The following is a 13,238-nucleotide window of genomic DNA, read 5'->3' as shown; positions in this document are numbered from 1 at the left end:
TTAGCTGAACGAAACCATTCGAAGTTCTTTGTGTGTCTAGTTAAATTTGAACCCGGGTTAAATGTCAAATTTAAAAAAAAAAAACGAAAAAACGATGACGCTCTGCTTTGCGACAGCAGTTCCAAGTGTCGTAAAGGTGTTGTTGTTGTTGTTGGAGACGGTCGCCCACACTGATCAGGATCCTGGATCTTTTTCCCGGGTTATGGATTTTTTTTTTTTTTTTCCTGTATTATGGATTTTATGGCGACTAAACATCTTCATCTCGCAGCCCTCCGCTGTGACCGCGGGCTGATGTGCCGTTTACCGATCAAACAAAAGGCTTTTTAGCAGCTAAATGTAGCTTTAAATGAGCCCGTCACACCTGGGTGATCTGGATGTGATAGTTTCTGACTTTATAATTGAAAATCACTTCAAGACAAACAGGACTTACTTCATTAAAGCCATAAACTCAGCTGTAAGTGACTGAAACGCCAACAGAAGTTCGGAAATATTTTCTCTCGGAATAATCCCGTTTTTTCACGGGTGTACTTTGAAAAAAAAAGGCGATAAAACTCGCCAGCTGTGTTTCAACTGTTCCAAAGTTTGTTTCGTGTTATTTCCCCTCCTCATCTTTTTATCCGGAAGACGGCGGCAGCGACAGTGGTTTTATTTTGGAAAGGGACCGGAAGCTGCGGGGATTGTTTTGTCTTAACTGTGTTCAGTGGGACGTGGTTGCGATGTTGTCACGCTTCCATTCACGACCTGACCCTCAGTTCCCGCGGATCCTGGCGCGGATACTCAGTCCCAGCTGATCCGAGTGCGGATCCTCAGTCCCAGCGGATACGGGTGCGGAACCAGCGGACTTCGGTCTGTCGCGGGTGTTGTGGGCGCTTGACGTCGTCGTGGGTCCGCCTGGTTCAGGATGTGGATCGACACAGTCACTTTTTAAATTCAACATTTTCATGTTTTTTAATTTTTGAACAAATGTCAACAGCTGGACATCACGTGATGATGGAGTCCTCTCTGGCCCATGGTGGACTGGATCTGAACCCCAGCCCCGCCCCTCTCGGCATCAGCCTGAACCCGCGACCCCCCGGGGGACCCCCAGATAAAGATAAGCTCAGTCAGCGGCCCGTGGGGCCCCCGGCCCCGGCACACCTGATCGGCTGCGTCCCGCTATCACACCAGGTGGCGGGTCACAAGTACGGCGTGGACAAAGTGGGTAAGTACACTGGAGGTCCAGTCCATTCTGTGTGTCGGGAATCATCCAGACTGGACCCCACAGCTCCAGGCCACCAGGTCTCTGTTAAAAAACTCTTTGGAATGAGTAGGTTGAGAAACTGGATGATCAGGTGAACCTGTTTGAAGTCCATCTGTTGTGCTTTCTGTGTTCTGATGCTTTGTGATCTGATACTTCCTGTGCTTTGACATTTTTTCTCACACTTTGTGTTCACTCACTTTGTGCTCTGATATGTTGTATCCTGACACTGTTCTGACACTTTGATTTTTGACACTTTGTGTTCTCATACTTTGTGTTCTCACACTTTGCACCCTGACACTGTGTGTTCTGACACTTTGTGTTCTCATACTTTGTGTTCTCACACTTTGCACCCTGACACGGTGTGTTCTGACACTTTGTGTTCTCATACTTTGTGTTCTCACACTTTGCACCCTGACACGGTGTGTTCTGACACTTTGTGTTCTCATACTTTGTACTCTCACACTTTGCACCCTGACACGGTGTGTTCTGACACTTTGTGTTCTCATACTTTGTACTCTCACACTTTGCACCCTGACACGGTGTGTTCTGACACTTTGTGTTCTCATACTTTGTACTCTCACACTTTGCACCCTGACACGGTGTGTTCTGACACTTTGTGTTCTCATACTTTGTACTCTCACACTTTGCACCCTGACACGGTGTGTTCTGACACTTTGTGTTCTCATACTTTATACTCTCACACTTTGCACCCTGGCACTGTGTGTTCTGACACTTTGTGTTCTCATACTTTATACTCTCACACTTTGCACCCTGACACTGTGTGTTCTGACACTTTGTGTTCTCACACTTTGCACCCTGACACTGTGTTCTCACACTTTGTGTTCTCATACTTTGCACCCTGACACTGTGTGTTCTGACACTTTGTGTTCTCATACTTTGTACTCTCACACTTTTCACCCTGACACTGTGTTCTCACACTTTGTGTTCTCATATGAGGGTAGGCTGAAAAGTTCTAAGGCTCCCCATGAAGGAGTAATGCATTAACTGCATTATAGTGAGCCTTAGAACTTTTCAGCCTACCCTCATACTTTGTACTGTCACACTTTGCACCCTGACACTGTGTGTTCTGATACTTTGTGCTCTCACACTTTGCACCCTGGCACTGTGTGTTCTGACACTTTATGTTTTGACACTTGGGTTGATGAGTAACCATCAGTTAGAGGTTTGATGAGGTCACATGACTTTGTGTGATTATTTCCACACCATTGATGTCAACAGCACCAAACTTCAAATTCAGATTAACCCGGTGTCGCAGACCGAACGGTCCCCCCTAAAAATTGGTCCACCTGCCTTCACTGCGCATGCGCCATTTCAGACCACAGCAGCATGTCTGAGTCTGACTCTCTTCACCCAAAGCAATCAAATGGATTAATGGGATTATTAGCCATCAGATGACAAAGTAAAACCTCTTAAATCACTCTAAAGTCAGTTTTAATAAAAAATGAGGCCGTTTTAAACAGAAACGAGGCAATACTCTGTGACGCTTTGAAATGATTGATGCACAGTGAACACAGCAGCTAGCAGCTCGAGTAGCCACGGCGCTCTGATCGCTTCCTCCGTCTTTTTGTAGTAAAGCTTCATATATCTGTCACTGAGACAGATGATGAGTGGAGCGCAGTTTGAAGTAGGGATGGGCATCGATAAGATTTTATCTATCAATACCATTATCGATCCGATTCCCTTATCAATACCTCCTGTGAATTTTCTGTGTACTAAAAGTAGGCTTTACAGATTTTCTTTGTCAACAACATTTTATTGAGTCTTAAAGTAAATAAATATGAAATTCGTCACTGGATCCTTGATCTCTGGACATAAATAGAAATAAACAAAATCTGTAGTTTTTCTCAAAAGCATTTCATTTCAGACATTAATGGCATGAATGTCTCTCCATACATCTGAGCTGAACTCTGATGGCTGCCGGAGTCTGCAGGTCTGCAGCCATACAGTCTTGGGCTGCTGCACGTCAGCGCAGGACGGCTCATTTTGGGAGGAAAAAAACATTTTGATCGATTGCAGCTTATTGTTTGTATTACAATGTTTGGAAGGTGTTATTTGATTTAAACAGTGATTCGCTTTGAAGTTATTAATTACGAGCAGACTCTATCTTTCCAACTTGACTCAGTAGAGAGCGGCTCAGCGTTTGGAGCAACGGAAGGGAGGACAATTTTTGTTTCTTTCTCACAACAAGACATGAGTCCCAGTTAGTCACTTTAATCCGTACAAAAGTGACTCAGGATTGACATATTTTAATGGCTTTGAGAGGGATTAAAAAGCTGATCAGTTGATCAGTAACCATCAGTTAGTTGTAATGTTTTGGTGGTGATAGTCTTGTGGTTAAGTGGTAGGCTTGAGATCAGAGGACCCTTCGTTCAAACCCCTACCAGACTGGAAAATCACTAATCAGTCAATCAATCAATTTTATTTATATAGCGCCAAATCACAACAAACAGTTGCCCCAAGGCGCTTTATATTGTAAGGCAAGGCCATACAATAATTACGTAAAAACCCCAACGGTCAAAACGACCCCCTGTGAGCAAGCACTTGGCGACAGTGAGAAGGAAAAACTCCCTTTTAACAGGAAGAAACCTCCAGCAGAACCAGGCTCAGGGAGGGGCAGTCTTCTGCTGGGACTGGTTGGGGCTGAGGGAGAGAACCAGGAAAAAGACATGCTGTGGAGGGGAGCAGAGATCAATCACTAATGATTAAATGCAGAGTGGTGCATACAGAGCAAAAAGAGAAAGAAACAGTGCATCATGGGAACCCCCCAGCAGTCTAAGTCTATAGCAGCATAACTAAGGGATGGTTCAGGGTCACCTGATCCAGCCCTAACTATAAGCTTTAGCAAAAAGGAAAGTTTTAAGCCTAATCTTAAAAGTAGAGAGGGTGTCTGTTTCCCTGATCTGAATTGGGAGCTGGTTCCACAGGAGAGGAGCCTGAAAGCTGAAGGCTCTGCCTCCCATTCTACTCTTACAAACCCTAGGAACTACAAGTAAGCCTGCAGTCTGAGAGCGAAGCGCTCTATTGGGGTGATATGGTACTATGAGGTCCCTAAGATAAGATGGGACCTGATTATTCAAAACCTTATAAGTAAGAAGAAGAATTTTAAATTCTATTCTAGAATTAACAGGAAGCCAATGAAGAGAGGCCAATATGGGTGAGATATGCTCTCTCCTTCTAGTCCCCGTTAGTACTCTAGCTGCAGCATTTTGAATTAACTGAAGGCTTTTCACGGAACTTTTAGGACAACCTGATAATAATGAATTACAGTAGTCCAGCCTAGAGGAAATAAATGCATGAATTAGTTTTTCAGCATCACTCTGAGACAAGACCTTTCTAATTTTAGAGATATTGCGTAAATGCAAAAAAGCAGTCCTACATATTTGTTTAATATATGCATTGAATGACATATCCTGATCAAAAATGACTCCAAGATTTCTCACAGTATTACTAGAGGTCAGGGTAATGCCATCCAGAGTAAGGATCTGGTTAGACACCATGTTTCTAAGATTTGTGAGGCCAAGTACAATAACTTCAGTTTTATCTGAGTTTAAAAGCAGGAAATTAGAGGTCATCCATGTCTTTATGTCTGTAAGACAATCCTGCAGTTTAGCTAATTGGTGTGTGTCCTCTGGCTTCATGGATAGATAAAGCTGGGTATCATCTGCGTAACAATGAAAATTTAAACAATGCCGTCTAATAATACTGCCTAAGGGAAGCATGTATAAAGTGAATAAAATTGGGCCCTTGGACATGGTCCTTGGACATGGTCCTTGATCCTGAGTTGCTCCCAGTGTGCAGTTGAGCGCCATGCATGCCGGCTGCCTGACATTGTTGTGTGTGGAATGTGAGGCATCATTGTAGAGCACTTGGACCCTCTGTTATAAATGCAGACCATTTACTCATCTTTCTCATGGAATGTGGTCAGTTATGTGTCCTCTGAGACAGGTGGACTCTTACAGCTGTACAAATGGACAGTACTCATAAAGATTTTCACAGTAACTGACGTGTCAGTGATGTTTCCAGACTGAGGCGAATGCGTAGCACACGGCAGTCCGTTCCTTAGATTTACTATCATCCTGTGGACACTGTGGACATGCAGCAGTCTGCTGTTGAAGAGGAGTGTCCTCACACACGCACATGAATCCTGTTCAGCTTGTCCTGCCGGTACCTGAAACTGAAACCGCTTCAGCCGACTCCCACTCCTCTGTATCACGAAGACTTCAGCCGAGCGTGTACACTTCCTCCGCCAGGGCCGTTCACACTTCGAGGCCCTTATATATACGTATTAATTACGTGCACTCTAATTGGCTCATTTTCGGTCTGATATTTCCCCATATCAGACCAGTTACCATGACAATCGGTCTGGAACGCATGTCTCATTCATTACAAACCAGAAAGCTAAAAACATGATTAGATAAAGCAAGTTGGACATGGACATACTGCATAAATATCTAAACAGCATCGAAAAACACACAGATTGAAAGTTTACCATCTAACGACTGGACCATGTGTTAGCAAGTTCTTCATGGAGGTGAAGTGAACAGGTCGGACTACGAGCCCAAAACCGCCAGCAGCTTTCATATTTGAGCAATACCGTAAGTTTGTGTTTTTATATATGGAGTAGCCATATAATAATAAATTATTAACTTATAACGCTCTCAGTTAACAATCCTTTTATATATATATATATATATATATATATATATATATAACAAATGGGACAGCTAGTCATAATAGTCGACTACGACTAGCTAATTTCCAAATAGTTGACTAGTCTAAAGCCATTTATGAAGTTAATTTAACCCTTTAAAGAATGGAGCTGCCAGCGCTCAGTGAGGACAGTGTGTGTGTGTGTGACCCTCGCCGGGTGAGTCAGTCACCTCAAACTGGTCGTCTGTGCCTCGTCAGTGAATCCAGGTATTGTCTTCATACTAATGCTGTTTTGTATATTTGTGATTTTGTGCTTATATTTGTTAAAATAAATGTCACATTTTCAGTTTCATCATGAAGATTCGAAATTGGCTGAATTCTTTCAGTGTCAAATCTAGTCACTAATTAGTAGACTAATGATTTTCATTAGTTGTCCTAACCCGACTATATAGACTGAAATGAAATTGAAAATGTGTGTGTGTGTGTGTGTGTGTGAAGTTGCTGGATTCTGTCATTTAAGTCATGAAAGTCAAACCGTGTAAAGGAAACCTTCCGCCTGTTGGGTCATAAAGGCCTGATGAGGTGTGATGTCAGAGAGCAGAAGGCAAAGGTGGAAGTCCAAGTGGCTGCTGGCTGCGTGATCTTGGGTTTGAGGTGTTTTGAGGTGGGGCAGGACTCAACAGAAGCCAACAGTTTTCACAATGTTGTCAGTTAGTTTCCATGAGGTGATTGTGAAATCTGTTCATGTTTTTAAGAAACAAGTATAGAAGAGGAAAGAAGAAACATTTATTATTGAAAAGTAAATGTACTTTGTGAATTTGCTGTTGGAATCCTCCTGTGTGGGTTGTTTTTTTTTTTGTACTCCCTTGTGTGTTATTCCACCTGTCAGGAGACATTACAGGAGGGATGGAGGAGGATGGCAGCCGTGACTCTCTGTCATCCTGCTGGGCCAGTCGGTCTGTCGGGGCCAGTTGGACTGTTTTGTGGGACTTCCTGATTCTTTGCGTGTCCCACAGTTAGGTGATGAACATCACAAGTCCTGCCAGGTCTGTCCAGCCTGGAGGCGGAGTCTTGAAAGTGAATTCTGCCATTCACTAGGGACATGTCCAGGGCTTGTCTGGGTCTTGGATGTGGTCATTGAGTCCAGAGTCATGGGTCTTCTTTTCTTAATCCACATTGTTGTTTTTATTTGTTTGTTTGTTTTTTTGGGGTGGGGGGGTGGGGGGGGGGTAGATCAGGTTGTCCTTAGACCTCTCGTACCTGTGTGAAACAAATGTGCTCCATCCCACGGACTCTGTGTTTAGCACTCAGCTCTGTTTTTGGGTCTCGGTGGGAAGGCACAGAGGCGAGGCACTGACCTCAACATTGTCACATGATCTCAGGCTGAAACTCTCTATACATAAACCTCAAGTGTGACCGTGAGATTTCAGCGCCTCCATACATGAGATAAACTGTAGAAAACCTGCATCTTACTGGCGTGTGTTCATGTGGGATTCGTTTAACTTGAGGTCATTCCTACAGATAGATTTTTGGAAAGTTCCCAGACTCTTCACTGACACAGGAGTCCAAAAAATGACAGGTCTGGACAGGACTAAAATTACTGGGAAACTCTGGAAATAGCTGCAGGACCCCACATCCCCATGTGAAAATAATCCCGTCCAAATATGGCTTCAGATCCAGGCTTTTACAGATTTGCTGGGCTCGGCTATTACAATTGAAGCTGTTTAGAAGATGTACCCCTGACCCACATTGATGATTAGATGTCTTCAGTGCTGATCTGGACAGTCATTAGGACATACTGGAATGACTTTGTGTCACATGAGTGGTTTATTCAGGAATTAAGTTTTTTTTTTTTTTTGATGTTTTACCTTCAGGGTGGACAATACAGCCTCAAAATAGTATCACCATATTTCAAACACATTGATTCTGATGATACAGAAAACAAATCCTGAGCAGCGAGTGGAGGCTCACTGTTCTTCTGTGTGCTGGAACACAAGCGCAGAAAAGTCCAGAGGTACATAGTTGCTGCCCTGAAAGGTTGGTTGACTCGAGTGTCTTTTGGAAGTGGATTTTATCACAAGAAAGACATCTGAAATCCAAGCTTCTGTCAAACTGTAACTGAAATTACGCTCACTAAGAAGCCCCTGACTTCTTCACAGTCACCTGGGTGTCTTGGTGGCTTTCCTCACTAGTTCTTGCATGGTCACTCTGTTTTTGAGAGCTTCCTCCTCCAGACAGAGTTACTATGCAGTACCACCATACCTCCAAGACAAGGTTCATGTAAAAGTGAAGATTTACTGGGAACTCATCAAAGTGTGAGAGTAACAGTCTGTCCTCAAAGCTCAGGGGACCAGTAGTTCAGAGGACGGCTGCACCATAAGACAGTTACTGACTGATCACTGAGTGAAGGGATGACTGATACAATCCTAGATTCTGTGTGCCAGGCTGTGTTCAGGAGGTCTGAAGGGTTTTTGTTCACTGGACCATAGGGCCTGGAACCTGTCAGATGTACTGGTCCTCACCCAGGTCTCACCGTCCACCTGTCTGAAGGCGTTGCCGTCCATAAGTGCAGCACATGCACGATGCAGGTCAGTTCAAACCCAAGTGAGCAAGTAACGATCTGCAGACACTTAGCCGGAGCAAGTGTGCGTGAGAAAGCAGAGTAAACTGGTCCGGTGCGCCCTGCAGGGCGGCGCTTTGGTCTCATCGAGATAAAGTCAGAGGAAGAGACATTCCACCCACACCAAGAGCTTCATGACAGCAAGTGGACAAACAAACCATCAGTGCCTAATGACGCCTGTTTCCTTCTCTGTACACTCTGACGCACAGCTGAAAACACACACATGCTATGCATATACACACATGCTACACATATGCACACACATACGTACGCACATTCGCACATACATTCACACATGCTGCACATATACACACGTGCTGCACATACGTATATACACACATATGCATACTCACATGCTGCACACGTTCACATACATTCACATTCACCGCACATATACACATACACTCAATGCACATACAGTAGTGTTCAGAATAATAGTAGTGCTATGTGACTAAAAAGATTAATCCAGGTTTTGAGTATATTTCTTATTGTTACATGGGAAACAAGGTACCAGTAGATTCAGTAGATTCTCACAAATCCAACAAGACCAAGCATTCATGATATGCACACTCTTAAGGCTATGAAATTGGGCTATTAGTAAAAAAAAGTAGGAAAGGGGGTGTTCACAATAATAGTAGTGTGGCATTCAGTCAGTGAGTTCATCAATTTTGTGGAACAAACAGGTGTGAATCAGGTGTCACCTATTTAAGGATGAAGCCAGCACCTGTTGAACATGCTTTTCTCTTTGAAAGCCTGAGGAAAATGGGGCGTTCAAGACATTGTTCAGAAGAACAGCGTAGTTTGTTTAAAAAGTTGATTGGAGAGGGGAAAACCTATACGCAGGTGCAAAAAATTATAGGCTGTTCATCTACAATGATCTCCACTGCTTTAAAATGGACAAAAAAAAAAACAGACGCATGGAAGAAAATGGAAAACAACCATCAAAATTGATAGAAGAATAACCAGAATGGCAAAGGTTCACCCATTGATCAGCTCCAGGATGATCAAAGACAGTCTGGAGTTACCTGTAAGTGCTGTGACAGTTAGAAGACGCCTGCGTGAAGCTAATTTATTTGCAAGAATCCCCCGCAAAGTCCCTCTGTTAAATAAAAGACATGTGCAGAAGAGGTTACAATTTGCCAAAGAACACATTAACTGGCCTAAAGAGAAATGGAGGAATATTTTGCGGACTGATGAGAGTAAAATTGTTCTTTTTGGGTCCAAGGGCCGCAGACAGTTTGTGAGACGACCCCCAAACTCTGAATTCAAGCCACAGTTCACAGTGAAGACAGTGAAGCATGGTGGTGCAAGCATCATGATATGGGCATGTTTCTCCTACTATGGTGTTGGGCCTATATATCGCATACCAGGTATCATGGATCAGTTTGGATATGTCATAATAGTTGAAGAGGTCATGTTGCCTTATGCTGAAGAGGACATGCCCTTGAAATGGCTGTTTCAACAAGACAATGACCCCAAGCACACTAGTAAACGAGCAAAATCTTGGTTCCAAACCAACAAAATTAATGCCTCGCAGATGTGAAGGAATCATGAAAAACTGTGGTTATACAGCTAAATACTACCATATTTTCAGCACCATAAAGGGCACCTAAAAGCCTTACATTTTCACAAAAATTGGCTGTGTGCCCTATAATCCGGTGCACCTTATGTGCGCACTGAATTCCAAAATCTGTAAAAACGACCGACGTTGTCTTTGACCGTCGGAATATCGGACCATTCCCCGCTGACACAAGGAGGTAATACGTAAAGTACGTACGTTAACAGAGTAGAGTACGTACCCTGGCAGCGATAAACCAATCGGAGAACATTACGTAATACGTAAAGTACGTACGCTGGTAGCGTAGAGTACGTACGCTGCCAGCGATAAACCAGTCAGAGAAGAGTCCGTGTGTACACTTACCTCCGCCACTCCTCCAGTAGTTACCGTATACTACAGGTATCCTGCAAAACAACACTTGTTCGTCTAAGGACCCCCGAAAATGGCGCCAGCAAAGAGACATGCTTACGAGGCGCAATTCAAACTGCAGGCTATCAGTTACGCGGTTGTTCATGGGAATAGAGCAGCTGCGAGAGGAAACAAGAAAATGAACTGCGCCAAGTTAAAAAGACCAAACAGAGTTTCCGCAGAAACAAAGCGAGGTGGCCACAGCTAGAAGACCAGCTGTTCAATTCAGACACAGAAGATGAAGACTTCGATGGATTTGTGACAGAACCATAATAAAAAAGAATGTGAGTACCATATTGTTAAATACCGGTAGTTCAAAGTTGTTAAAAAGTTCAAATAAACTCACCGTTTTGCTTCCGTGACCTTTTTTTTTTTTTGTAGACTATATGTTTTAGCGTGCGCCTTTTGTAAGGGTTAAGTACCCGCTAATTGAGGGTGCGCCTTATAATCCGGTGCGCCTTATGGTGCAGAAAATACGGTAGTTTAGTGATTCACAGGATTGCAAAAAAAGCAGTTTGAACATAATAGTAGGGCTGTCACTAACGATTATTTTCATTGTCGATTAGTTGGTGATTATTTTTCGATTAATCGACAAATCAAATGATTCTTTTCTTGCTAAAAATGCATCAAGCTGCTGTGCACATTAGAATTGACCTTTTAAGTCCACTTAAAGTAGACCTGCATTGAAATAAATGTGGTCAGATTTCAGAAAGAAATAGCTGATATGTATTTATAAGACCCTTGTGAATGCAGTAAAGTAAATCTGTAAGCCCAAATTTGTAATTCAGCGGAGAAATCTTCGTTTAAAAATGACAAATTTGCAGCTAAAATTTAGCCCTCTGTGAAAACAGTTTGTACAGCCGTATTATTTCCATGACGTCAGGGACAAGACGACGTGCTCCCGCCTTCAGTCCGATCCCGCATTGAAATTGATTTTATCTGTTAGTAATGTTACTTATACACGTCCTGGTTTCAACATCCAAAAGTAAGCTGCAATGAATGTGAGATACAGATGTGTGCTCAGATCAGCAACGACATCAACAGTGGGCGCCGTTCTTCCTCTCCCGCTCTCTGCCTCCGCTGCGCTTATTAAGTCTGCGGGCTCGTTAACGAGCTCATTAACTGCCGACGCGGGCCACTCACACCGCCCGTGTCTGCTTGGCAGCCGGTGATTCAGCGCACAACACCGGCATCACCTCTCTGTCTACTGAATGGAGCTGCAGCACACTTGGCACAAGTCCTGAGATTACGGCCACTGTTTTAATGCGAAGCGGCCGGTACACCTGTTGCTGCAAGGACAGACTTCTTGCGACAAAATCCACAGCACCGCACGTCTCGGCAATCGGAGCCCCAGAGCTCCATGGACGCTGAGAGAGGTTTATATATTTTTAATGACTGGGATTCTTTGCGGGTCTCGCCTCCATATCCCGCGATGGTACCGGAGGCGAAAGACAGTAGATTTTCATTGCGACACCACTCAATCAAACGGACGTATGAAAAAGTCCCCCAAAATAATTTTCAGGCAAAAATAAAAGAAATGTGTACTCACCAAACGTGCCGCAAGACAGTATGAAGTTTTAAAAAAAGTAGATCCTTCCGTATAAGACAAGAAAAAGGTGCAGATGCAAACTGACGTAAATCCACAAATTACAATTGGCGCAATGCATGCTGGGAGAGGGTCTTGTCCGTGACGTCTCGGCAGCGTCCATGATGAGAGGGACAATTTGCGGAGGGCTAAATGTTAGCTGTAAATTTGTCATTTTCAAATGAAGATTTCTCCGTTGAATGACAGATCTGGGCTTGCAGATTTACTTTACTACATTCAGAAGGATCTCATGTGTAAATGTAAGTCATTGTTTGTTCAAAAAATCTGACTGCATTTTTTTCAATGCAGGTCTCCTTTAATGGACCTTAATCAAAATACTTATGATAAATTCAGATAAACAAAACACAACATTTAACTTAAAAGTGTAAAACAGCAAAAGCAACGGCGTAAAGATTTAACATCAGACGTGTCATGGTGTTTTAGACTCCGCGTCGTGCATTCAAACCGTATAATGCACGGCTTCTCGTTGTTTAATCCTTACATATATCAATACACGATAACTGTTGGGTAGCTAAACATGCTAGATTACCTTGTGTTGTTTGGGGTGGATTTGGCTGCCCCGGGATGTTTGCGTTTCAGGTTCCCGTACATGACTGTAGTGCTGCCATGATATGCTAGCACGACTTTGCACAGTCTGCATGTAAGTGACTTGGCGGCTTTGTTTTCTGTGAAATGCTCCCATGCTTTGGATTGTTTCGGTCTTGCTCTAAATTTCTCTGTTAACTCCGCTTCGGCTCCTTGCTGTTGCTGCTCCGCCATTGTTTATCCGAGTGCGTTTTAGCAGAGTCTTTGCGTAGGAAAAAAAAAATCACTTGGCTACCGTATCCGCTTCTCCCTTGAGGAAACACCCCCCCAAGTTCCTGTTGCAGTTAGCGCTTCCACAAAACACGTCGCCGGACCAAAATGATACAGTTTTTGAATGGTAAAACATGATTGAGCAATTTGTCAACAATGAAAATACATTATCAATAATGTCGACTAATCGTGACAGCCCTACATAATAGTTTTGAGTTTGTAGCATCAACAGCACATGCTACTATTATTGTGAACACCCCCTTTTCTACTTTTTTTAACTAATAGCCCAATTTCATAGCCTTACGAGTGTGCATATCATGAATGTTTGGTCTTGTTGGAT

General features: G+C 43.3%; 1 protein-coding gene across 1 annotated transcript in view; it reads left to right on the top strand.

Moving 5' to 3' along the window:
- Positions 1–221: 221 nt before the first annotated feature.
- ipmkb (inositol polyphosphate multikinase b) overlaps positions 222–13,238 on the top strand; it is a 64,372-nt gene continuing 51,355 nt past the window's right edge. Inside the window, exon 1 of the mRNA XM_034193632.1 lies at positions 222–1,201. Within this exon, the coding sequence (XP_034049523.1) occupies positions 964–1,201 (238 nt within the window). The 5' untranslated portion in view covers positions 222–963. The remainder of the gene's footprint in view (positions 1,202–13,238) is intronic.

The sequence above is a fragment of the Thalassophryne amazonica genome, chromosome 18 (assembly GCF_902500255.1).
Source record: "Thalassophryne amazonica chromosome 18, fThaAma1.1, whole genome shotgun sequence".
Taxonomy (NCBI): Eukaryota; Metazoa; Chordata; class Actinopteri; order Batrachoidiformes; family Batrachoididae; genus Thalassophryne; species Thalassophryne amazonica.
This window is presented reverse-complemented; position numbering and strand designations above follow the sequence as displayed.